This window comes from Pygoscelis adeliae, unplaced genomic scaffold (assembly GCF_000699105.1).
Source record: "Pygoscelis adeliae isolate BGI_AS28 unplaced genomic scaffold, ASM69910v1 Scaffold145, whole genome shotgun sequence".
NCBI lineage: Eukaryota > Metazoa > Chordata > Aves > Sphenisciformes > Spheniscidae > Pygoscelis > Pygoscelis adeliae.
In genome coordinates this window covers 199,866-223,335 of record NW_008824866.1, presented here as the reverse complement: position 1 = coordinate 223,335, position 23,470 = coordinate 199,866, and the positions used below count along the sequence as shown (strand labels likewise).

At 37.1% G+C, this 23,470-nt stretch overlaps 1 protein-coding gene across 1 annotated transcript in view; it reads left to right on the top strand.

Annotated features, from left to right (window-relative positions):
• Positions 1–23,470, top strand: part of LOC103917280 (vacuolar protein sorting-associated protein 13B-like) — a 297,344-nt gene that overhangs the window by 77,554 nt on the left and 196,320 nt on the right. The window contains exons 10-15 of the mRNA XM_009324398.1: positions 2,361–2,498; positions 3,878–3,965; positions 9,420–9,611; positions 10,216–10,385; positions 14,177–14,371; positions 16,596–16,720. Of these exons, the coding sequence (XP_009322673.1) occupies positions 2,361–2,498; positions 3,878–3,965; positions 9,420–9,611; positions 10,216–10,385; positions 14,177–14,371; positions 16,596–16,720 (908 nt within the window). The remainder of the gene's footprint in view (positions 1–2,360; positions 2,499–3,877; positions 3,966–9,419; positions 9,612–10,215; positions 10,386–14,176; positions 14,372–16,595; positions 16,721–23,470) is intronic.

The following is a 23,470-nucleotide window of genomic DNA, read 5'->3' as shown; positions in this document are numbered from 1 at the left end:
TCAGCTTGGTGTCATCTGCAAACTTGCTGAGGGTGCACTCGCTCCCACTGTCTATGATGTCATTGATGAAGATATTAAACAGTACCAGTCCCAATACGGAACCCTGTGGGATGCCACTCGTCACCAATCTCCATCTGGACCTTGAGCCACTGACCACTACCCTCTGGACGCGACCATCTAACCAATTCCTCATCCACCGGACAGTCCACCCGTCAAATCCATACCTCTCCAGTTGAGAGAGAAGGATGTTGTGGGGGACCGTGTCAAAGGCCTTACAGAGGTCCAGATAGATGATATCCTTAGCTCTTCCCTTGTCCACTGATGTAGTCACTGCATCATAGAAGGCCAATCTATTTATTAAAATATTTGATTGCAAGAATTTAGGAAGGCTGCTGTTGCCAATTGTGATTTAAATTATTTGAATGTGTCACTGGAATATAGAACTCAATGTCTATTCCTTACAGTTGGAAAGACAAATATCTAGGAGAGGAAGCTGCAAAACATAAGGCTTTTTTTTGACAACCCCACTACCCCCCATCATTATGTGTGTCTGCATACTTTAATCTTGCATAACAAATTAAAACACAGTTGAAATCCTTTGAAAGTACTTAAATCAACAGAAGATTGGAGGGAAGAAATGGGAACACTGTACTCTAAATATAATAGAAGTGTGGCTCAAATATTGGATTAGTGTTTTGCCTTATTTTTCAATAAGGGTGATGAGAGCAGTATCAAGTGAAAGAGTAAAACAGTATTAACTTCTATATTTTAAATAGAAGCAAAGCTTGAATTGCTTAATAAGACAAAATCAGGTATCCATATGAACTAGTCTTAAAATATTTAATGAAGTGGTGCATGAAATTATAAATTCAATAATGAGGATTTTTGGTTGAACTATAGATAGAATAGTGCCATAAAGTACTGGAGAACAGCAATTATTATCTGTGTTTAAATAAAAACAAATAATGCAGCCAACAACAGACCTGTTAACTTGATGTTAGTTGAATGTTACTCCGTGATGCTCTGTGAAGTCTTAGAAAGTATTTTAAGGAGAAAAGAACATGGAAGAAAATATAAAGTGACTGTATACTAATGTCAAGTATCTCCTTATTTGGACAATGATCACATACTGCACTATGATAGGTATGATGGGACAGGTTCTTATACTTCCCCTGTGAGAGCAGCATGCCTTGGCATTCATCTCAAGCATTTGTATACAAATGCATGCAGCACAGAAAACAAACAAGAAGAATTCGATATCCTTACACAGCTGTAGAGTATGACGTTATTGGGATTATAGAGGTGTGGTGGGACACACTACATGACTGGTGTGCTGCTGCAATGGATAGACATAGGCTTTTCCAGAAGGCAGGCTGGGGAAGCAAGCAGGAGCCAACTGTAAAAGATGCCCTGCTGGCCTTGTTAAATACAAGGGAGACATGGTTGGTGATGTGAGGGTGGACGGCAGCCTGGTCTGCAACAACTATGAGATTGTGAGGTATAAAGATCATGAGAGAGATGACTTTTGGATTGGGGTGAATGGGTGAGTGAATGAGTTTCCTGTAGGTTAGTTGATAAGAGGCATTTGGGTTTTTGCTCTTTTTCATTTTTCTGCCACCCTCTAGGGTGTGAATTTAAGAAAATACCTGCTTTTGTGAGAATGGTGGTGATGTTGATACTGCCTCACCTGTTCTTTCTGTACTGCTATAGTTGGGATTGTGCCTTTCATGAAGGTTCCAGCTTTGTTTTATGTGACTGATTTTTTTCCTACCATCTATTCTCAATCTCATATAAATAACCTTTTTGGAAGAATAACTCTTGATGGAGAAGTTGTGTTGATTTTAGAAGGATAGAGGGTTTGGAGTATGGAGAAGGCATGTAAAAATCTAGACGAATAAAGAAGAGTGATAAGGTAGCAAGCAGGTCTTACATTGAAATAACTGCTTATCATGAAGAGGATAGATAAAGCATCTGAAAGACATTGCTCAGTCAGAGAAATGGAGTATGTAGTGACGAGATTGTGTGTAGTTAAGAGGATGGAGCAGTATTCGGAGTAACAGTGATCTGAGGTGATGTGAGGTTATTTTCTGTTAAAATGAAACTGATATGTTCTGTATCATGGGTTGTATAATATTCACTGGCTCAGGCCGTTTTTATTAATTTGAAAATGTGGAGGGAGTGGACAGGAACTTCAGCATTATTTGAATAAAGTTATTTTAATTGTCTTCATTCATAGTGAAATATGCTCTTGAGGGATGCTACCATGTCACTAGCATGTTATGACAGAATTGAAACTGCTCTGTTAACTTGACTGTGTTTTTTTTCTCCCTTGCCTTATTATTTTATACTACCTCATGAAGGAGGCCTCCTTCTTTAATTGCGGAGAAAATTTGAGTGCAAAAGGGATGACATACCTTACGAATTCACTATTTGATTACAGAAGTCCAGAAAATAATAGTATTCGTGCAGAATTTATATTGGATGCAGCTCATCATAAGGTCAGAGAATTAAATTTTTCTTAGAAAAAAAATTTCTAATGCTCTCTAATGGATTTCTAATGATTATTTAGATCTGTGTACTATTAGAGGACTGATTTTCATTACTTTGTCATGTTTAACTGAATCTTACTTTGCAGATGGCAAAAAAAAGGTAAACCTGTTTGTCTTTAAAAAAAAAAAAAAATTAAGAAAAACATGTCCAAAAGAAACCTCAAACTCCCTTCCTGCCCCAAAAGCTGAATTAATGACATAGTTTCCAAAAGCATTAACTAACTACAGAACACCTGCAGAGAAGAACAGAGATATGAGAGAATGCTAGCAAAAGGTCAAGCTTTACCAGCACATACTTCTTTGAACCCAATCAGTAAGTAGTTCACGGTCTTCAAACTAAGAAGTGCTCTCTTGGAAACTGGATCTTGGGCAATGTTAATTTTATTGTCTGTGTGCTATATTTGTCTACTTAGAGGAAGTCTTGGTAATTCTGCCTTTGGTAGCGACAAATTTTCAGTCACCAATAGTCTCTGCTGTTGTAAATTGTGCAGTAAAACTTTATTCCCTGAGTGTCTGCAATCATTAAAGACTGGATGCGATGACCAAGGTGGTCCCTTCCAGTTGTGTTCATAGGTGGAGTTCTGTGCTCTGTGTTCAGGTAAGCCATTTACAATATTGAATATATCTAATTTCTCTTAAAGTTAAATTTTACTATTTTCACCTTTTTAGTACTACTGATGAAGTGTAATGCTGAAGAAACTCATAAAAAAATGAAATTAATTAGTGAAATCACAAGTACTTACATATATTCAAACATTTTCTATAGTGTGTTTTACTTTTAAGCTTTACTCTTTCCTTGGCCTGTCTTCGCTTTTATGATTTGCTTATTTTTTGGCAAGAGGGGAAGCCAACTTGCTGTGTGATAATGGATTATATTATGTATAAATCTTAATGATAGCATAAAGTCGTAATAAGTTTCCTACTGTTTAAAGATAAAACTACAATATTCCTTAAATAAAAAAGCCAGAATGAATGAGCTTCAGTTTTCAGTGTATTTAATTAGGCAGATCTGTTCGATACAAGAGGTCAAGTGAAGAATATTTACTCCATTAAAGGTACTAATTAACTAGATGTTATTGATGAATTGGTCAGGATGTCCACTGGAATTATGGATGTGCCTTTGTGTGGCCTCAAATAGAAGTTACATTACCTATCGGAAAGGTGAATTCTTTGGGATAACCTCTGTCCTTTGTTTTGATAAGCCTTTCCGTGTGTTGATGCACAAATCCAAACATGAATATATCTCTCTCATACCAACCTATCAGTTGGTAATCTCAAGATTCTTTCCTTATACAACGTTTTCTTTGTTTGCTTTGCTTTGTTGGTAGGAGACGTACACAGAGATAGCTGGAATGCAGAGGTTTGGGGCTTTCTACATGGATTACTTGTACACAATGGAAAGCACCAGTGGCAAAGGTACCTCTTTTTCTATGTTTACCCTGTTAAATAACAGAAACAAAGAGTTTTCATGCCCAGCTGGTCCTTGACCAACTGTCCTCTAACTTACCTTAGATTTACCATCAGGTTCATCGTTAAAATGGTTTCATCTTCATTGATGTGTTTGAGGTTAGCTGTTTTGGTTAGCTGTTGATTGTTGGTGGTGTTCCTTTTTTTCCCCTGCATAACTAATCACAATGATGTCTTTTAAAGTCAGTTGCCAAACAGAAAATAATTCTCTTGTAGCAGTGGTGAAGTTCATAAAGTGTGATGTCCTTTTTTTTTTTTTAAAGTTGTTGTCGTTATTGACTTGGGGGGGGGGAATCTTTTGAGAAACCTGGTTGAAGAATAAAGTTGATCTACTTGGTGCAGAAGATGAAAAGGACTGTCATTTTCTCCTATGAAGAAAAATGTAAGGATGAGAGATAGTGTGGAGAATTAATCTTTAAATACACATATCTGAACAATTTTGTGAGCAAATATTAGCCTAAACTATGCACACATAGATATTGGCTAATTCTAAGTAATTTTTGGGATTCCTATCACTTCTTTTCTAAATCTGAGACAATACAGTGGATTCAGTGCAGTAAGTATATCTACTTTTGTGAGTGTTACAAAAGTCAGGACAAAGGACTTAATGTATCAGCAAGTAACATGTATATATTTTCATACAGATATTCTTCTCATGAATTGTGATGTGATTTCCCCCCAGCCCTGGGAAGATTGTCATCTACAGCTGCTGTTCTGCAGTTTTATTGCTCAAATAATGCTTTCTTCCACACCTGTGTGTTCATGATCATGAACACTATTTCTATGGACATCTGTTGGGAACTTCTTGCTATTTTGTGGCTGAACGTTTATCTGTCCTTGCTACCTAGTCCAACTCATCTGGGTTTTTTGTGTGTTTTTGTCTCTACGTAAGAGAATTCTCGACTCCTAATGTTTGTGTTTTCTGGACTTGTTGGACATTAAGTATAAAAGGTGTAGGAAAGAAAAACTTCCACTTTGATTAGAGGATGGATCATGCAAAGCTTATAGAAAGAAATAAATGATGCTATTGCCTTCAATAGTAGAGGGATGCACTAGGTAATTTAACAGTTCTTTCCTGGCCCCAAGGCTTTCTGCTCTGTGCTGTGAGTGTGATGTGAAGCTGAGAAAATGTACATTAAATCAAGCTTCTCCTGCAGTCTACTTCTGGTTTTAATAAAGAAATAACTCTTTAATTGAATGCAGAACTCTTATGTAGAGAAGCTAAAGACCTAGGGTAAGCCTTATCTCCTTTTTGAATTTTAGTATAGAAATTTGAATATGCACAGATTATTTATGAGGAAAAATTGATTTTTGTGGAGTAGTTTGTCTTGTTTCTCTGAATGCACAAGGAATTTAATGACATACCATTTTCTGACTGTAACTACCCTTTTCAGAAATTGCTGAACTCAGAAACACTTTTTTTTTCCCTCAAGGCCAGGTTACTGGTATTTTCTGACTACCTTTTCCCCTCTTCAGCTTCTCTTCTATTTCTTTCAGTTTGCTTTCTCAGGGCCTTGGCTTTTATTTACTGCATCAGTCACCAGGAAAACACCTCACAAAATGTAGCTTGGCTTCCTGTCAAGCCTTGCTGTGTGCTTTTATTTCAGTATTACTCCTCTAATTTCAGCTATATGACTACATAAAAGAGTGACTAGAGTAATTAATCTTTAAATTAATGGTTTAAATGGTTGTTATAGCTCTAGAACCAAGAACTTAAAACCTTAAATTTTCAAATAGTTTTGTTCCTCAGAAAAGCAAATGTGACATTTTCTGCTAGTTATTTTCTAGCTAATTTTTCCGTATTGTGAGTCAAGTACATAATTATTAAATAGTTTGTGAATAAATAGGTATAAATCATTTCATTTGAAATGAAGGTATAACTACCTCAAGATTTTGAAAATATAAAACTTGCTATATTTTTAATATGTGGTGTTTATATGAAAGTATTTATGTAAAAGTTTACATTTTACTATTTCTTGTTTTGACATTAACTGTGTTTTTAGTTACAATCAGTGCACACCACCTTCCCCTAAAAAATCTAACCCAACTTACGTTATAGGAGGCAGTTACTGTGATTGTAAGATCTTTATCTGTCAAGGCAACTTTGGTTTGACACCTTCTTTGCCCCTTTAACCTTTCCCGAAGCATATGATTACTGATTAAACTGCAAGTGCCTCATGGATAACATTAACCTCAGGAGTTTCATCTGTCACTTATAGAAGTGCATTAATCACTTCTAGTATTTTGAGTGAAAACAAGATAGATAGTCATGCACAGTAGTCTTATTTTGAAATTCTGTCTGTCCTTCCCTTCCAACTTTATTTTTCTATTTTTTGATTTATATTTCAATACAAAATAGGCTACACGATGTTTCAGGGAAATTACTACCCGTTCCCTGATCACTGATTTGCATGACCTACAGACCTAACAGGGTGTATCTTTGAAGTTATGTTTTGTTTATAATGTGTACCTATCTATTTTGGTGGCAAGTTTGTTATGCAGCACTCTCATTTTAAGATTTTTTTTTTGTCAGTTAGAATTAGACATATGGTTTATGGAGTGCTGAATACTCAGTGATCAGAAATTATTTACCTTTATGCATCTGTGAAGTTTCAAAAGTAACCTGCGATCGCCTGCTTCTGTAGAATGTGATAGGTTTTCTATCACATTCTCTTTGCACTTAGTGAGAATTAAATGGAACTATTTCAGAAAGTGGTTTGTATAAATGCTGTCACTTCAGTATATTATTCATATACATACAATATATACAAATGAGTTTGGTTGGGTTTTTTTTTTTTTTTTTTAAAAGGTAGGCTGTTATTACTTCTAAAGGCTTTTGGCCTTGATATTTTTTATGTGAGGTTATGGTTTTTTACACTACTTAATAGTGTTCATCTGAACTGGATACTGTGTAGAATTGGAAGGACAAAAATGTGTGTTAACTGCATATTAAATAAAGCACACCCTGACAGCAGGCTGTATGCTGGCTTTTTAAACAAAGGTCTTTTTCAGGATTTATTAAAAAGGTTGTAACTTCAGCTCCATCTGAAAATTTGAATAGACTTTATAAGGTAGTATCTTTCTGTCCTTTTTTCCTTTTTTTTTTTTTTTTTTTCCTTCTGATAAATGGTGAACAAAACACCAAGGGAAGCAGAGGCTATGAATGCTCTCACCATCAACTTCTGTTGGACTTTTAGGGACAGAGTTAATTCTTTTCCTGAATATATAGGCCTGTAGAAGCCTGCAGAGCATTAGGCCAGTTCTGTGTCAAATTTGGCATAGCCTCAGTTTATTCGGGAATCTTTTCCTCACTAGTGCTTAGAAGCAAGAACGTTTTATAGATTATGATTTAAACATATGGGAAAAAACCCCTATCCTTCCTTCCTTTTCCCCGAAGCTCGCTTCCCCTGTTAAAAAGACTGTTTTGAATGAGTACAGTAAAGGAGGGAGGGAAAAGGGAGTGTTCTCCTGGAGGCTGAAAGATGACTAGGTTCCTCTCAGGCAACCAGAAATAAAACAAGCTTTCTTCCACTTGGTTTAAAAGTAAGATTTGCCTTGAAGCTGTGAAGCACACCATGCCAGGCTGCTTAACCACAAAGCCTCAGCTACTCAGAAGTTGACAGATCCTACATCTCTTTGACAGAGTGGGTAGGTCAACTGTCTGCAGCAGCTGCAGCTCCCACTGCCCAAGTCTGACGAGCTGAGCTTGTCTTGCCATTAGGTTAGTATGGACACATTGTGTCAGTCAGGAAGATTGTATAACAAGAATTTGGAATTGCCAGATTATCCTGTGGGTTTTGGGTCATAGTTCTCTAGAGGTATGTTTAGTTTGTTACTGTAACAGAAAGCCAGGAGGTTATTAGATTTATGCAAGGAAATAGGTTGATTTGCATCCCGGCAGACGGGTGAAAAGAGGAAGGGATGCGATCTATCTTGTATGGCGTAGGTGTAACAAGATCTGCATTGGATAAGAGCTTGGAAATCACTTGAAAAATATTACTATTGAGAAGGATCATCATGGAAGAAGTCAGTCCACTGCTTACACAGACTTTGGTTTCTGTGGCATGACTTGATCATGAATACAAGGAGAACATATCAAATGGACAGCTTTGCAATTGCAGATGTGTTAAATTGTGGAAACCAAGGTGAAATTGATGGCAATGGCTGTGCATTTCCTGGCTTTCCTTTTTGTCACAGCTTTAACCAGGTGGATTGTGGAGTACTGTGGATCTAAGGAGTATGTGCCATCCAGATTCACTGAATGAATGAAACTGTCATCCTACAATTTTTATCTCAGAACTTCTTCATTTTTATAGGTTAAGTGGTCTCAGAATCCATTTAATCTTGATCCTTATTTTGTCAGACTGTTCATTTGTGTAATGGTTAGCAAGACGTTTAACGTTTAGTGCTTGTGTCAAAGCAATGAAGACACTGTCAAAGTGATGATCTATAAGAAAAAAAAAATGAGTAAAATTCTGCAAACAAATATGTTAAAGGGGTGAGGGTAACTTTTTACAAGCCATATGTAACAGGAAAAGAAGCTTCTGAAATTTGCATAATTTAACGGAAGACTTTCCGTAAAGTATGTTTAGAGAAAACGTAGTCATACTGTTTGATAGCTGATGAGTAGCCTGTATACAGTGCATGTGTGACTTCAGTCTACCTCATTACCCTACATCTATATCAGAAAAACAATAACTATACTTTAATTAGTTGCCATTCTGAGCACAAAAGCTATAGATCTTTTGGATGCAGAGACTAAACCACCCTTTTATCTCTGTGGCGGTCCTTCTAAAAATGGTCTGAGACATAAAGACTAAAGAAGTTTTCATTCTTGCTGCCGTGCTTTACCTCATCAGTGAATGGAAGGAAGGGTCAGTCTGGTTTATGACAATACAAATAAGTGTGATTCTCATTGCTGTTCTAGTCCGTGTACCAGCAGCAGGCACTTCAAGGGCCCATATCTGTAGTTGCTTCGCAGCACACCTTTTCCTTTACTGCTTGGGGTGGATATCTTTGTGATAAACTGTAGCAAGTTTTGAACAGCACAGCTGCCATTGGCACCTGGGTTTAAGTTGCAACAGAAGTTTGGAGATAGTCTGGACACTTTGAGAGAGTCCCAAGCTTGAGAGATACAAAGTTAATGGAAAGGTTCCTAAATTGTGCTGTGCTTGGAGGCAAGGCAGAATCTTACTCTGTTTGCTCTGCATTAAATAGGAATAATGTTTGTTTAAACATGTTAAACCAGTCATGGTATGTTTATGTGTTCAATTTGCATTGTTATATTTTCTGTATATTTATAAGTCTCTGATCACAGGATTTGAAACAAAAGTAGCCGATAAAAAAAATTATTATATCCAATTATTTGGTGTAATTTGTTGTTATTTATAAAACTTCTTGTAGTTTCTGGGAATCAGCAAGACCTTTCTTCAGTAAAGAGTGAAGATTTTGGAAATGTTCAGGAGATGTCTACAAAAAGCCTCATTGTGGGCCCACTCAATCTTCGATTGGATAGCAGTGCGGTACACCGGATAATGAAAATGATAGTTTGTGCTCTGGAACATGAATATGAGCCATACAGCAGAACTAAGCCAGGTTTGCCCCTATTGCATATATGCAAATATACAGAATTAAACCAGACCAAATTCAGTGTTCTTGAAGGTGCAACTTCCAAATAATTAAACTCCAAATCTGCCAGGCGATTTTATGAGTCCAAAGAGCAAAATTTAAAATAACGATAAAATGAGTTGCAATATCCCCATGAGTGTTGGATATACCTCTGAGATAATTTCAGACACTTTGGGGGCCATTCATTTCAATTACAAGCCTCTTGTTGCGTAAGGAGGGCTTATTTCATTGGCAACTCTAGCTTAGTTTTGGAGTCTTAGAGAAGAAAGTATCCCTGTTGGTACATATTTATTAGTTTGAAATAATAGTTATATATTATAAAAATGCATGGAAACAAGCTATGGTAAACTGTTAATATGAGTTTCTGAGAAAGAGCTATACAGATTTCAAAGTAAGGAAAATTCAGTTACAATTGGTTCTACTTAAGGCTAAATACACTGTCAAATAAAATTAACTGGGAGGGGGGGATGCTTTCCATTTTTTGCTAGTCCCTAATCATTTCTGAAACAGCAACTGTAGGAGATATTTTATATATTTTAGTCAAAACATATGTAATCTTGATTTATTGTAGATATTATGGACGGAAATAGAGCTATGCCAAGCTCAGAAGAAGTAGCATTATTGGAGGAATACATTCCCACTCGACTTACAACTTTCACTGTTCTTAAGTGTACGATTATAATCCCTGTGGCAGAATTCAATTTACTAGACCACCTGATGCCCATAATCATGGGTGAGAAGGTATGTATGTGCAGATATTTATTCAGTTCTTTATATCAGCATGTGCTATTTCATATACATTTTCTCACTGGGCTGTTATTCCATGTGCCAGATGTGTTACTGAGTTCCAAATGAATTTGGTGCTCCTGAGCCTTCCCTTCAGATACCTAAGATGAGTGGTGTGTGCGGTGAATAGCTAGACTTGTAAACTGAAGGTGTCGTGTACTGGTAGGAAAAAAGAATTTGGAAGAAAAAAGATTTTACATCATCAAGCAGATTAAAAAGAAGTAGCTCCGACTTGAATTTTTTTTTTTTTTATGGAAACTTTTCAATCAGAATACCTGTTGTCATTTTGCCATGCAGGTCCTCCTGAACTTGGTCAAGTCTGAAATCTTCGAATACATAGGCTCAGTAGAGACTTCATAGATGTTAACAGCCAGCTCTCTGTGTACTAGTTCCAGCCAGGATGCCAGCAGGACTTTGGCTGTTACTGAGCATTTAACTTCTGAGTGACTAGCTCAGAGAGCCAGAAATGAAATTTTCTAACAGCCTTAATTTGTTTTATCTTCTGGGTATCTCCAGCTAAAGAATCCCATACTGGTTTTATTCCTACAGGGCTCCTTCCTCAGTGCACAATGCTGAGGTACTGTAGGGATGAATCAGTGTTTTGTAGTGAAGACTTTGCAGTAGGTTTACCTCTTGCGGCAGAGGCTGGAAGGTGTTTTATGGATAAGGGAGGACGGGAAGAAGAGGGGAAAAAAAAAAATCTATTTTTGATTGAGTTCAGTTTCTAGGAATTTTTATCTGATATTAAACACTTCCAATGTGTTTTTCACAAGCAGACACTAAATACATGTGTCTGTATTGAGGACGAGCTTTTTTTAGTGGGATGTATTTTGTAGAAGTTCTCAGTATCTGTGGTTCCAATTAAAGCAATGGGAGTTAGCCTTTTATTTGTGAAGTACTTTGCTGGGCTAAACATTCAAAAATTGGCATTCAAACTGACTTCCAGAATTAGTGAATTATTTTTGTGTCAGCCTTTCTTTTCAATGATAAGTTCTTGTCTAAAATGGAGATGAAGTTGTATATTTTGAAGGTGTTGTGAAAGGAGCCTTGTTAGTCTTGGTGAACCACTTATATGTAAGAAAGGTGAAAACCATTTGAAAAAGTTTATTACTTCCCCCTCCCCCCACCCCCCGAGATGGATTTGAGTAGTATTACATGATAGAAGGCACAATGACATTAAATTATCTTGATAACGTAATAGATACCTGCTGACTAGGGGAGCACTGTCTAACTTATGCTGTATTTTCTTATAAAATGTGCTTATTTACAGCATGTTTATGTGGTTTAAGATTGTATGTGTATGCAGAAGAGGACAGAATATGGAAAGTCTTAATTTATGGCGTTTCTTATAATGTGGTTGTATAACCTTTTCATTGGTGAAGTGAAACACAATGACATACACATTAATACTTCACTTGGATCTCTAGTCTCTAGACTGCAACATATATAAAATTTCAAGTCTGTGCCATTTATTTGGTGAGTGTGCTTAAGTAGTGTGTATCTTCTTAAATTTAGACTGCTTATCTTTTCAGTTAAGCTGGCTAGAGTGAGTGAACTGGTGGCAAATCTGTTATCTCTTGATGTATTAGGATACATTCAGAAGCTTCTAATATTAGGAAATGGGACATTACCAGGTGCCTAATGGGAAGCATTATTTCCTTTCAGCCTCGAATAGCCCAATGGATTGTGGTGCTTTTTACCTTATGGGCATGGGCAGACGGTATTTTTATAATGGGAGAACAGCCCCATATTTGTTGTAGGTGTGAGGCAAACAAGTTGAATTCAAGTGAACTTTTTTTTTACTTGGAGTTTCAATTTACGTTTCCTGAGTGAAGTCAAGCCTATTTAAAACAATAATAATTTTGACTTTTAGACTGGAAGTCGTACATACATCAGCTTATTGTCCTATTTTGATACAAGTTTAATAAAATCTTCAGATTCATGGAGTAATTTGGTTTGGAAGAGATCTCTGGAGATGATCTCCAGGGATCCAAAATCCTGCTCAAAGCAAGCCTGAGTAGAGCAGGTTGCTGCAGAGGTTGTCCAGTCAAAAGCTGAATTAGCTCCAAGAATAGAGATGCCATAAAAAGCTTTCCCATAGACCTGCTTGGAATTGCCTGTGTTTCAGCTTGTGTCCATTGCCACTCGTCCCCTCACAGTATACCTTTGATAAGAGTCTGGCTCCCTCTTCTCTATACCCTCCCAGTAGGCAGCTGTAGACAGCAGTAGGATCTCCCTTTGGCCTTCTCCAGGCTGAATGACTCCAGTTATCTCAGGCTCTCCTGAGAGAGAGCTCATGTGCTCCAACCCCATAACCACTTCGGTAGCCCTCCAACAAACTTATTCTGGTATGTCCATGTCTTTCTTGTACTGGATACAGTACTTAATTTTAATGGATACCATGAAAAATATAGTTGGATGTTTAAAATTGTGATATTTATTTTTTTTGGAATGGCATCTTTTTTTGCTGAGATGTCTGGCATGACTGTGAATACATAATAATATATGGCAGTGTAAAAGTTAGATCAGCATGAGTTTAGCATGGTGATAGCGCTTTGGAGTGATAAAAATGTAAGCAAATATTTTATAGAACAAAATACTTTGCGTATTCCGGTACTAGGTTGACCTTGGCCAGCTGCTAGCTGCTCACCCAGCCACTCTCTCACTGCCCCTTCTCAACAGGACAGGAGGGAGAGAATAGGATGGGTCAAGATAAAGAGGGGAGATCACTTACCAATTACCATTACGAGCAAAACAGACTCAACTTGGGGAAAATGAATTTAATTTATTGCCAATTAAAATATATTTGGATAGTGAGAAACAGACAAGAATCAAAGCAACACCTTTCCCCCATCCCCCCTTTTTCCCAGGCTCAGCTTCACTCCTTCATTCCCTGACTCTTCTACCTCCCACCCTGCAACACAGGGGGATGGGGAATTGGAGGTTGCGGTCAGTCCATAACAGGTCATCTCTGCCACTCCCTCTTCCTGACACTTTTCCCCTGCTCCAGTGTGAGTTCTTCCCACAGTCCTTGAGGAAAAATCTGCTGCAGCGTGGGCTCTCCACAAGGCTGCAGTGTCCTTCAGGGCATATCCACCTGCTCCAGTGTGGGGTCCTCCACAGGCTGCAGTGTGAATATCTGTTCCGATGTGGTCTCTTCCACAGGCTGCAGGGAAATATCTGCTCCACCGTGGTGTCTTCCATGGGCAGCAGGGGAACATCTGCTCTGCTGCCTGGAGCACCGCCTCCTCCCCCTCCTTCTTCTCTGACCTTGCTGTTCATACTGCTGTGTCTCACTTTTTTCCCCTCAGTTCTCTCAGCCTGCGTGGCATTTTTGCCCTTTCTTAAATATGTTTCCATAGAGGTGCCACCAGTTTGGCGGATGGGCTCACTGTGTCCTGCGGTGGGGCTGTTGCAGCACTGGCTGGAACCAGCTGGACTGGCACAGGGTAGCCCCTGGTCTCCCCTCACAGAGGCCACCCCTGCAGCCCCCCTGCTGCCAGCACCTGGGCACCTACACCCAATACAATTACGGATAAAAAGTTTATACATAAATTTTAAACTTTGAAGAAATTATTTTGAAAAGTTTTGAGGATTCATATTATAATGACCATAAGGCCATGGTATCTGTAAACAGTTTATTACATGTAGATTTGCTTGTGTGTGTGGGGAGGTAAGAATATGTAAATATGGTAGATAATATATCTGTAGTGTAATAATTGCATGTTTTTTTCCCCCTCCCCTAGAACTTAAGTGGACTGTTAAATGCCGCAAGCTTCCAGCCCCTGCGGCCTTTACCTTCTGTCCGAATCTTGGTGGATAAAGTTAACCTGGAGCACTCGGTGCCGATGTATGCTGAGCAACTGGTGCACATGGTCAGCAGCCTTGGCCAGCCATCTGACAACCTGCTTCATTACTGTTATTCACACTGCTATCTGAAGGTAAAAGAAGGCTTGAGATCTGTTTCTTATTGCAGTGTGCTGAGAAAAAGTTAATATAAGTATAGATAATCCTAAGTGTTAGCAGGTTTCTTGGGAGAAAGTTTTCAGCTTATCTAAAAGGACATAAACACATTTCACAGAATGTCGTTGTTTGGGATTGCTGCTTCTGACCTGAGCCAAATGTTTTGTAATACGAACAGAGAACTTCACATGAGGAAACTACGCAGACTGAAGCCCGAAGGTCTTTGTAGCAAGATTGAGTTAAAATAATTTGGAACAAAACCTTTCCCCTCTTCTAGGATAATGCTCATAGAATATGTAGATCGCGATGAATTACACTTAGAAACTAGATGGGATGTTATGAGGAAAAAACATCACTTTTAGTAGTATTGATAGAGCAAAACCATGATAGTGAAGGTATGCAATCAAACACTGTTGCCAAGCAATTTTTTTTTTTCATTATAAGAGGAAAACCCTCTGAATGTTCTCAGTTAAAGATCCATTGTGTGAGAGGATTTCTTATTGTGAGGTTGGGGGCAGTTTAAGAAGCTACTGAAAAATTGCTTTGACATTTTTCAGTAGCCATCTGCTGAGATTTTAGTAGAATGAAAAAGTGAAATCTCAAGAGGAGTTCTAAAACAGGCCTTCCAACCTTTTAGGATGTGCTCAGGCAGTTTGAAACCTTTTGGGTACTACTAAAATGTAAATATTTACTACTAGTACTGTTAATTTTGCTAAATTTTTCAGTTGTCGTGGTTTAACCTCAGCCGGCAACTGAGCACCATGCAGCCGCTCGCTCATTCCCCCATGGTGGGATGGGGGAGAGAATCGGAAGGGTAAAAGTGAGAAAACTTGTGGGTTGAGATAAAAACAGTTTAATAGGTAAAGCAAAAGCCACACACGCAAGCAAAGCAAAACAAGGAATCCATTCACTACTTCCCATGGGCAGGCAGGTGTTCAGCCATCTCCAGGAAAGCAGGGCTCCATCACGCATAACGGTTACTTGGGAAGACAAACACCATCACTCCAAACGTCCCCCCCTTCCTCCTTCTTCCCCCAGCTTTATATACTGAGCATGACGTCACATGGTATGGAATCTCCCTTTGGCCAGTTTGGGTCAGCTGTCCTGGCTGTGCCCCCTCCCAGCTTCTTGTGCCCCTCCAGCCTTCTCAGTCGGTAGAGCATGGGAAGCCGAAAAGTCCCTGACCAGTGTAAGCATTACCTAGCAACAACTAAAACATCAGTGCCTTATCAATTTTGTTCCCATCCTAAATCCAAAACACAGCACCGCACCAGCCACCAGGAAGGAAATCAACTCTATCCCTGCCAAAACCAGGACATCAGTCCATTCACTTCCATTCTGATATCTTAATAGAGATTAAAACAGTGAAATTCTTACTATCTGCATAAAACAAATTCTGTCCCGAATTGCATGGTAAGCTTTAAGTTTTCTGGGTGACATGTTTACCTTCTGTCACATTTAAAGTGATTGGGATGGCAATATTGCAAGTCATCTGTATGTTTCTCAGTTTGAGGGGATTTTTTTCTATTCAAAAAGTTTTTAGCAGCGGTTTGATCAGTGTTTGCAAAATGTGGACTTCAATTTTGAGTTTTATAGGGTTTATTTGCTAGCTTTAATATAGGTCAAAGCGTTCTGTTCTTATGTGATGGTGTTACAGCATGTTAAAAAGTCAACTCTACAGCCATTTATTTTCCATATTGAACAGAGAAAAATCATAAAGAATAGTTGTGGTGAACCTTTCTTTAGATGCTCTTATCAAGAAAAAAGCTTTGAAGGGAAGGTTCTCATTTCCTTAAATACCATTTTTTTAGGCCAATGTTATTATAATTACAAAAAGTGATTTTATTTATTGTATATGAAAGGCAATGTGCAATCTGCAAATTTAAAGGATATAGAATAATGTATTTCAGTTGATAAATTATAATTCAGCATTTTATTAAAAATCAGCAGAGTGTAGTTAAAACTTATTTTTTTTGAGCGAAGAAAATATTTTTATAGGTATTCCTATTGGGACATTGTTTTAGGTAGATTTTTCTAGTTATATTTGTGTTTCGGGGGAAAAGGAATTATCTAAAAATAATACACAATTTATTTCATATTTATTGAGTAGATTTAAAAATGTGTATATTATGTTATAGAAGTAACTTGAAAGTGATCTAATCATGTGATAGTATACCCTTTGACCAGCTTAATTTGTTTCAGATATTTGGTTTTCAAGCAGCACTGACTTCTTTGGATAGTAAAGGATTGTACTGCTTCCCTGTTCCAGTTATTCCCTCATTCAGTACTGCTGTTTATGGCAAGCTGATCAAGTTTCCCAAATATTGGTGAGCATTCAGTGTGCTGAATCAACTACTTTGCCTGTCTAATGAATGGTTTAAAAATGCCAAGCTCCATATATATCCCTAAACTTCTCTGTCTCTTCTGTTGTATTCTATTATTGTCTGTTATCATGAATAAATTTCTTTGTAAGGATAGCTGTTTTTAAAAGCTTTAGACCCTTGTTTGGTTGAGAGAACAGGCTACGCAAGCCCTGTAGTAAATGGCTTTCTTCTAGACCTTGTAGAATTCTGTGAACCAGTTTCCATTCTTCCTTGAGTGGATACAAAAGCTGAAGGCAAGCTTGATGTGTTTAACTGAACAGGTCAGCTCTTTCTGTTTTAAACTCAACCAAATACTTTTATTTGTATTATTTAACCAGAAGACTTTTATTTCTGTTACTCATTACAGTTGGAAGTGCTTTAACATTGTGATCAGGTATTAAGCTGTTTGTAGTAGTTCAGATTTTAAATGTAAACACTTTTGTTCTGAAGACAATTTTGTGCTTCATTATAAAATGAGCTATATAATTTTTTCTTTAACTTTAATGCCATGGAAATTCAGTATTTAAATTTAGCTCTACAGGTTAAGTCTTGTGATCATAAATGTCAGTGTGTAATAGTTTTTATTAATAAATTGTATTTATAAAATTGTGTATATATATAGTATATATAATACTTTATAAAGTATTGCGTTTTGGCAGTACTTTGGACAGGACATTAGTTTTCTTTATCCCTCATTTTGAGCAATAGCTGTCTGTAATACTACTTTATGACTAAATCCGTGCGAAGAACCTTACATAAAATGACAAGATAACAGGAAAACAGGTTAATGTGTTAAATATTTTTGCTTCAAACATTCTGTGTTGTATAGCTAATTTGTAACAGTCATTTGTTTGTGAAAGTTTAATGGATTGTAAAAAAAAAAAAGGCTGTCTATGATTGTTCGTAGTGCTACACAGAGAATATGTTAGTTTATCTCTCACAAGCTGTGACACCATGTTAAATATAAGAGGTTTTTAGCGCAATCAGCACACCACCAGGTGGTAGCAGCCTAATTGACTTTCTCATATTTTTCATCAATAGTTTACAAAAGTACTAACCACTTCAAATGAATTGCTATTCTGTTGCGGCGTTTTGCTATAAAATAATAAATGTTACCAGGATAACCCATAATTGGCACTAATCAGAGTACCTCAGTACTCTGGTAGGATTGACAGCCTTTCCTGACATGACATGATGTTTAACACTAAGTTCTGGTTAATGATCCTTGTTAGTAAACTGTGGAAATAAATTAGTTTTTAAATGCAAACTTAGATTTATTTAGTACATTATAAAACCCATGGTTAGTTGTGCAAAACAAAAGAAATTTTTTTAGAGATGAAAAATGGTTGGAAAAAATCTGTCATCTGGCAAGTTCATGGTATTCAAGCGCTAGTACTCTCTCATGAGTGCACTTGCACTCTCTTTTGTGTGTGCTTGTGTTCACTGCGCTCTATCTCTTGCTCGCTCATGCTTGGTTTCTTGCGGTTTTCCACATGCGCTGTTCCACGCTTGCCATCACACTCTATCTCATGTGCACGGTCTTGCGCTTGCATTCTCTCCTACTTGTGCAGTCTCTGCTTCTCTCTCATGCTTTCTATCTTACTCTCTTTCTTTCTCTCTCTCTTTTAAAAATACATTGTATTACAGTGTGTGCCCAGCTGGAAAATAAAGTACGGTAGACTAATAACATAGAAAACCAAAAACAAGCAGTAGTTTTGGGGAGTGGAGGCAGAGGAATGGTCCTGCCTTAAAATAGCAAATAATCTATCAGCATTTATTAGTATATCTTGTAAGAGCAACACTTATTGTGGTGTATTGTATTTTAAAATAATTTCAATAGCTTTCTCGTTTTGTGATAGGATATCTTTCTAAAGCTTATTTATTTATTAACAGTGTGAAATAATTATATAAAATTAACTTATTCCAACAATTTACCTAAACTAAGCAACACCAATTTGTGGGTAATAAAGTAGAAAACCAAATGAGTACAGCAGCAGCCTGGTTAAATGAAGTGTAGTTTGAAGTGAATAAAACTCCAGATGAAACGCATCAAATAGCACTTGAACTAAATCGAAATCAGCATGAGGACTGAGAGCTTCATTGAAGTCATGCAGTGAGTGAGAATTAGTCTGGTAGGATAACCTGGTAATGTCATTAAACTTAAATTCAGTCCTCCCCCCCAAATTATACCACCTGCTTTATTTGGATTTTTAGATTTCACATTCCAGAGTTTCTTAAAGTACACACATCTGATGCTACATGTGTTCTTCTATTTCTTCGTAGAAAATATATACCACAGACCATACCTTTTAAAAACAAAGAGATTTTATGAACTGTTATGGAATCCCTCAGGTAGTATGTTTTGAGTTAGCAGTGAAAATCTCAACTTTATTTCTGACATAAATCAGTAGAATAGCTTTCTTTTCTAGTTTCAATATAATAATCTCAAAATGTATATGGTGTATTAAATACTATAGTAATATTTAGTTTTTAGAACTAGTTGATAAACTTTGGTAGCATGTTTTAACAGATAAAATTTCAGCAACATCAGCCCAGTAAATTCCAGTAAATAACCATAAATGTAACAAAAGTGCTGTTTTGTTTTACCTACTAGATTGATGTCTGTTTTAATTTCAGTTAATACACTTTCTTCTTATTAAAGAAATGTGCTCAAGCTCACTAGTTAACTAAGTCTTTGACATCTTTTAAATTGTATAGCTAATCTATTTTTATATTAAAGTAAAAACATCTGGTCTTTTGTTTTTGTCAAGCATAACAAGATGCAAAATACAATGTTAATGTCAATATTTTACAACTACTTTATGTAGTGTTGCATGCCAGATTGTAAAGCAGCTTTCAAAGCTTTCAGGAAGATGTCTAAAAACAACTGAGAATTAGCAGAATATGGTCAAGCCTAGAATGAATGAAAAGAATGTTTATTGCCAAACAGAAATCTTGAGAGGAATTAGCTGATTTCTTTTTCGTTTTTTCTTTTGGCTGCAATGTCTGTGGTAACAGATGAGGTAATTAAGTGTAAGACATTTCAGTGTTATAACCCTCATCACTTATGCAATATCACAATATGCAAGAATATTAAAGTAACATTAAAGAATATAGATTCTGAATAGCCTTCCCTTATTTTTCTGATATGTGGATTGTTAGCAAAGTGTGTTATCTGTATGTTTTGAGCTAGATATTGGTCCAGTTATGTGTGCTATTTTATTACTTTTCTTCTTTTCTTGACCTGTCTTCTATAAATTCCCTTCCTGTGACAAGTGTTCCAGACTCTCATTTTCCTTTATTGGGTCTGTGGGAAGGTTCTCACTTACTGTCTTCACCTGTGACAGCTTTTGAGACTCTAAACACTGGTGGAATAAAGTTATAAGTGGGGATGACGTGATCTATCCCTGCATCCTTTCTATTCAGCTTCTTGGTCCAGTAGTCTATTCTAAAGGGGTCTGCTTCCTTGGTAATGAGTCTCTCTCATTTTGAGACCAGAGCAATAGCTGCTGGTTTGCTGTCTGCAAGGAAGCACCGGTATAGACTTGACTAATAGATGGTCGTGTTAAATTTGAGTGTGTGAATGAACCTTTTAGGAACAAGTTGAGGACCTGCTGGGTAAATTAGTATCTAGGATTTCATGGCCTGCACTTTAATTATTAGAGAGTACAGAGCAGTTAATTGATTGTTCTTAAATTTGTTATTCTATCAGAACAAAAATCTGGAATAGAAACCTGCAAGTAGTTCTAGGTAATCACTGGTAAACAAACAAACAAACAAAATCTTTGAGAGACTAGATGGATATTATTTTTGCAAAGATTCTTTCTTTTGAACTGTTTTCTGCAGATACTGTCTTAGGAAATAATTTTCAGCTTAAACATAGGCAGTGTGCTAATCTTAGTCAAGCAGTTTCTGATGAGGAAGGATTCTTGACAGTATGACATTTGATTTGTGTTTGCATTGTGTCTTCTTCAGTGCTTTTACTGCAGAGCTATCCATTATTGACAAAAGCTGACAAAAGTTTAAGATTTGCTCTGCTACTAAAGGAAGTCACATGTATCATATGCTGGGCACCTCAGCTGCCCAGAGATATGATGTCACTTGTTTCACTTGTGAAAGCTGTGGATTACAGTCCTGACATAGTTATTTTATTAATATGTGTCCTCACAGTACTGAAAGATCACTACAGAAATCTAGATACAGAGATCCTCACATGGAATATATATGTGCAGTTTCTGTAGGCTTTGCTTTTATGAATCCTTAAGAACATTTATATAATATAGCTGTTCTTAATATTTCAACAGAGATTTAACTGTAAAGGTAAATATTTACCATGTCTCTAGAATATGTTACATTTACATTAGATTGGCACCTTAGGTTGTAACTTCTTTTGGCTAACCATTATACAAGGGTATTGAGAAACATACTTTGCCAGCAGTCTGAACATCAGCATTTTGTGTTTTCTTACCTGACTTCCTAGCTTTTGACTTTGTCACTGTGTAGTTGCCAAATGGTTGCTTTGTACACATAATTTAGTTTTAACTAAAATTTAACTTTTTAAATTTATAACTTTAATATTAACATTACAGAAACTGAGGATTCTAAAGACCTTGTGTTATTACTGTTTAGATTTCTGCTCAAACCTTTGTTACCGTAAAGGTGTTTGTATTTTTATACAGCTTTACTTCCATTTTCTTCCATCGTGTATCCCTTACAAGGCAAGCATCCCCCTCAATCAAAGCTATGTAGTGGTATGCCATACAACTGTATTATTATTGACAGAATTAATCATTAGACTCCTTACACAATCCAGTATGGTCATTATAAGCTTTTGTATGAGTCATGAAGTGCACCTCCTCATGTCTGCTTTATGGGTCATCTTGAAAATCCTGTGTGCATTTAATGGTATCACAATGAATTGACCGGAGTGAGAGCAATTCATGTTGATCCACAAGCAGTGTGGTAAATGATCTGGCTTCTTGCACAGTAAGGAGTTCTTTAGAAAGGAAATTAGCTCCTGCTGACGTGGCCTTTACCAACAAGGTACTATTGTGATGACAGTAGGAGATTTTAGGATTTACTGCTCACTGAAGGGAGGATTAAAAGTGTATAATGGGGGATCAGGTGAACTATCTGTCTTTGTTACTTTTTTGATTGAAACATCTTCGCAGGGCATGTCCGGTGGAGTAATGCTGCTTAGAACTGGAAATCGCAGTAGATTTCTGAGCTTGAGAGTCATGAGACATAGCCGTCATGCAGTTCAATGCAGTTGTGCTATTAAGAGGTGAGCGGACCCTGCTGGCAGGAAACACAGAGCCAGATATCCACAGACTGTGAACATTAGATCATAAATCTAGGAAGTTTTCCAATAAATTGACACTTGGGTCTTGATTTTGGCAGCCTGTTTTATTGACTAGTCACAGTAAATCAAGAGTAATGTCAATTTAGATTGGATGTGGATTGTGTTTCACGTGGGCAGTTGAGGGGCATGCTTGGTTCCTGGGTCAGAAGCAGAAACAGGTTGAAAACACATGAAACTCATTTTGTAGCATTCAGTTATAACTATTAGTTATGTCAGTAATTGGATGTAACTGCCAGATGAAAATTCAGGGTATCCTTCGAAACAGAAAAGATCTGAGATTGCATGCCTGAACAGATGCCATCAGTGTATGGGACAGGAGAGAGTTTCAGCCACATCAGCGTCATGTGAGTTAGAGCTAGCATGTGTAAAAACCTGTTTGAACTATTGAGAAGTGCCAGTGATATGGGCAGTGCAAAACCAGACAGAAACAGTCATTCTCTTGGGTTCTGCAGAGGTGGTTGTGTAGAATTGCCTCAGATGTGAACAATCAGTCTAGGGAGTATGCTGGATTGCTTCAGCATTGTGTACTTCTCTGGCATTGCCTAGAAAATGCATCGAAGAACATAATACTAAATCAGATTTTTTTTTTTTCTTAAATTTATTGGTAGCTGGTTTTGGTATGGCTTTGTGAGCAATGAACTTGACACTTTCAGAAATTTTGGTTTACTGTGCATCTTTGAGGAGTAGGTATGTCAATATATCATAGCAAATGGTGAACAGTAATATAGGGTGGTTTAACAGTTTTAACAGGAGAATGCTTTTTCATTGATAACACGGTTTAACATATCTTTCACTATAAAAGTTAAAGTAGGCCATGCTTGTGTATAAGGATGAAGATGCTTAAGGAACTTGTGTGGAACATTTTCTAATCTGCAGTGATATTAACGTATCAAGTTTCAACATGAACATTTTGGGGCACTTTTCAACTGCACTTTTCTGGAAGGAGCTGTTGTCAGTTACCAGGAACAACCCTCTGTCCAGGAGGGGTTTTGCATTCTGAGTACATGACTTGCAGCTTGATTAGTGTGACTACAAATTAACTTCAGTTGGAAACCTCTAGTTTAATTTTTTTTTTTAATCAAGTCCAGATCTAATGTTACTACTTCTCAGCAGATGTGGCAGGCAGCATTCAGCAAATCTGTTAAAAGTGCACTTTTAATCAATGAAATTGGAAGCAGTTGTATTTTTTTTTTTAGTATTGTCCATGAGGAGGAAATTCAGCAGACATGACAGTAAAGGGTGGTCATCTGTAGTGTTTCCAGTGTAGTTATTCAGACCAATTAATTGTCAAGGCTCTTCAGTGAAAGTAAATTAAGCCTATTAACTAATATCTGTCCAGGGAAAGTGATTGC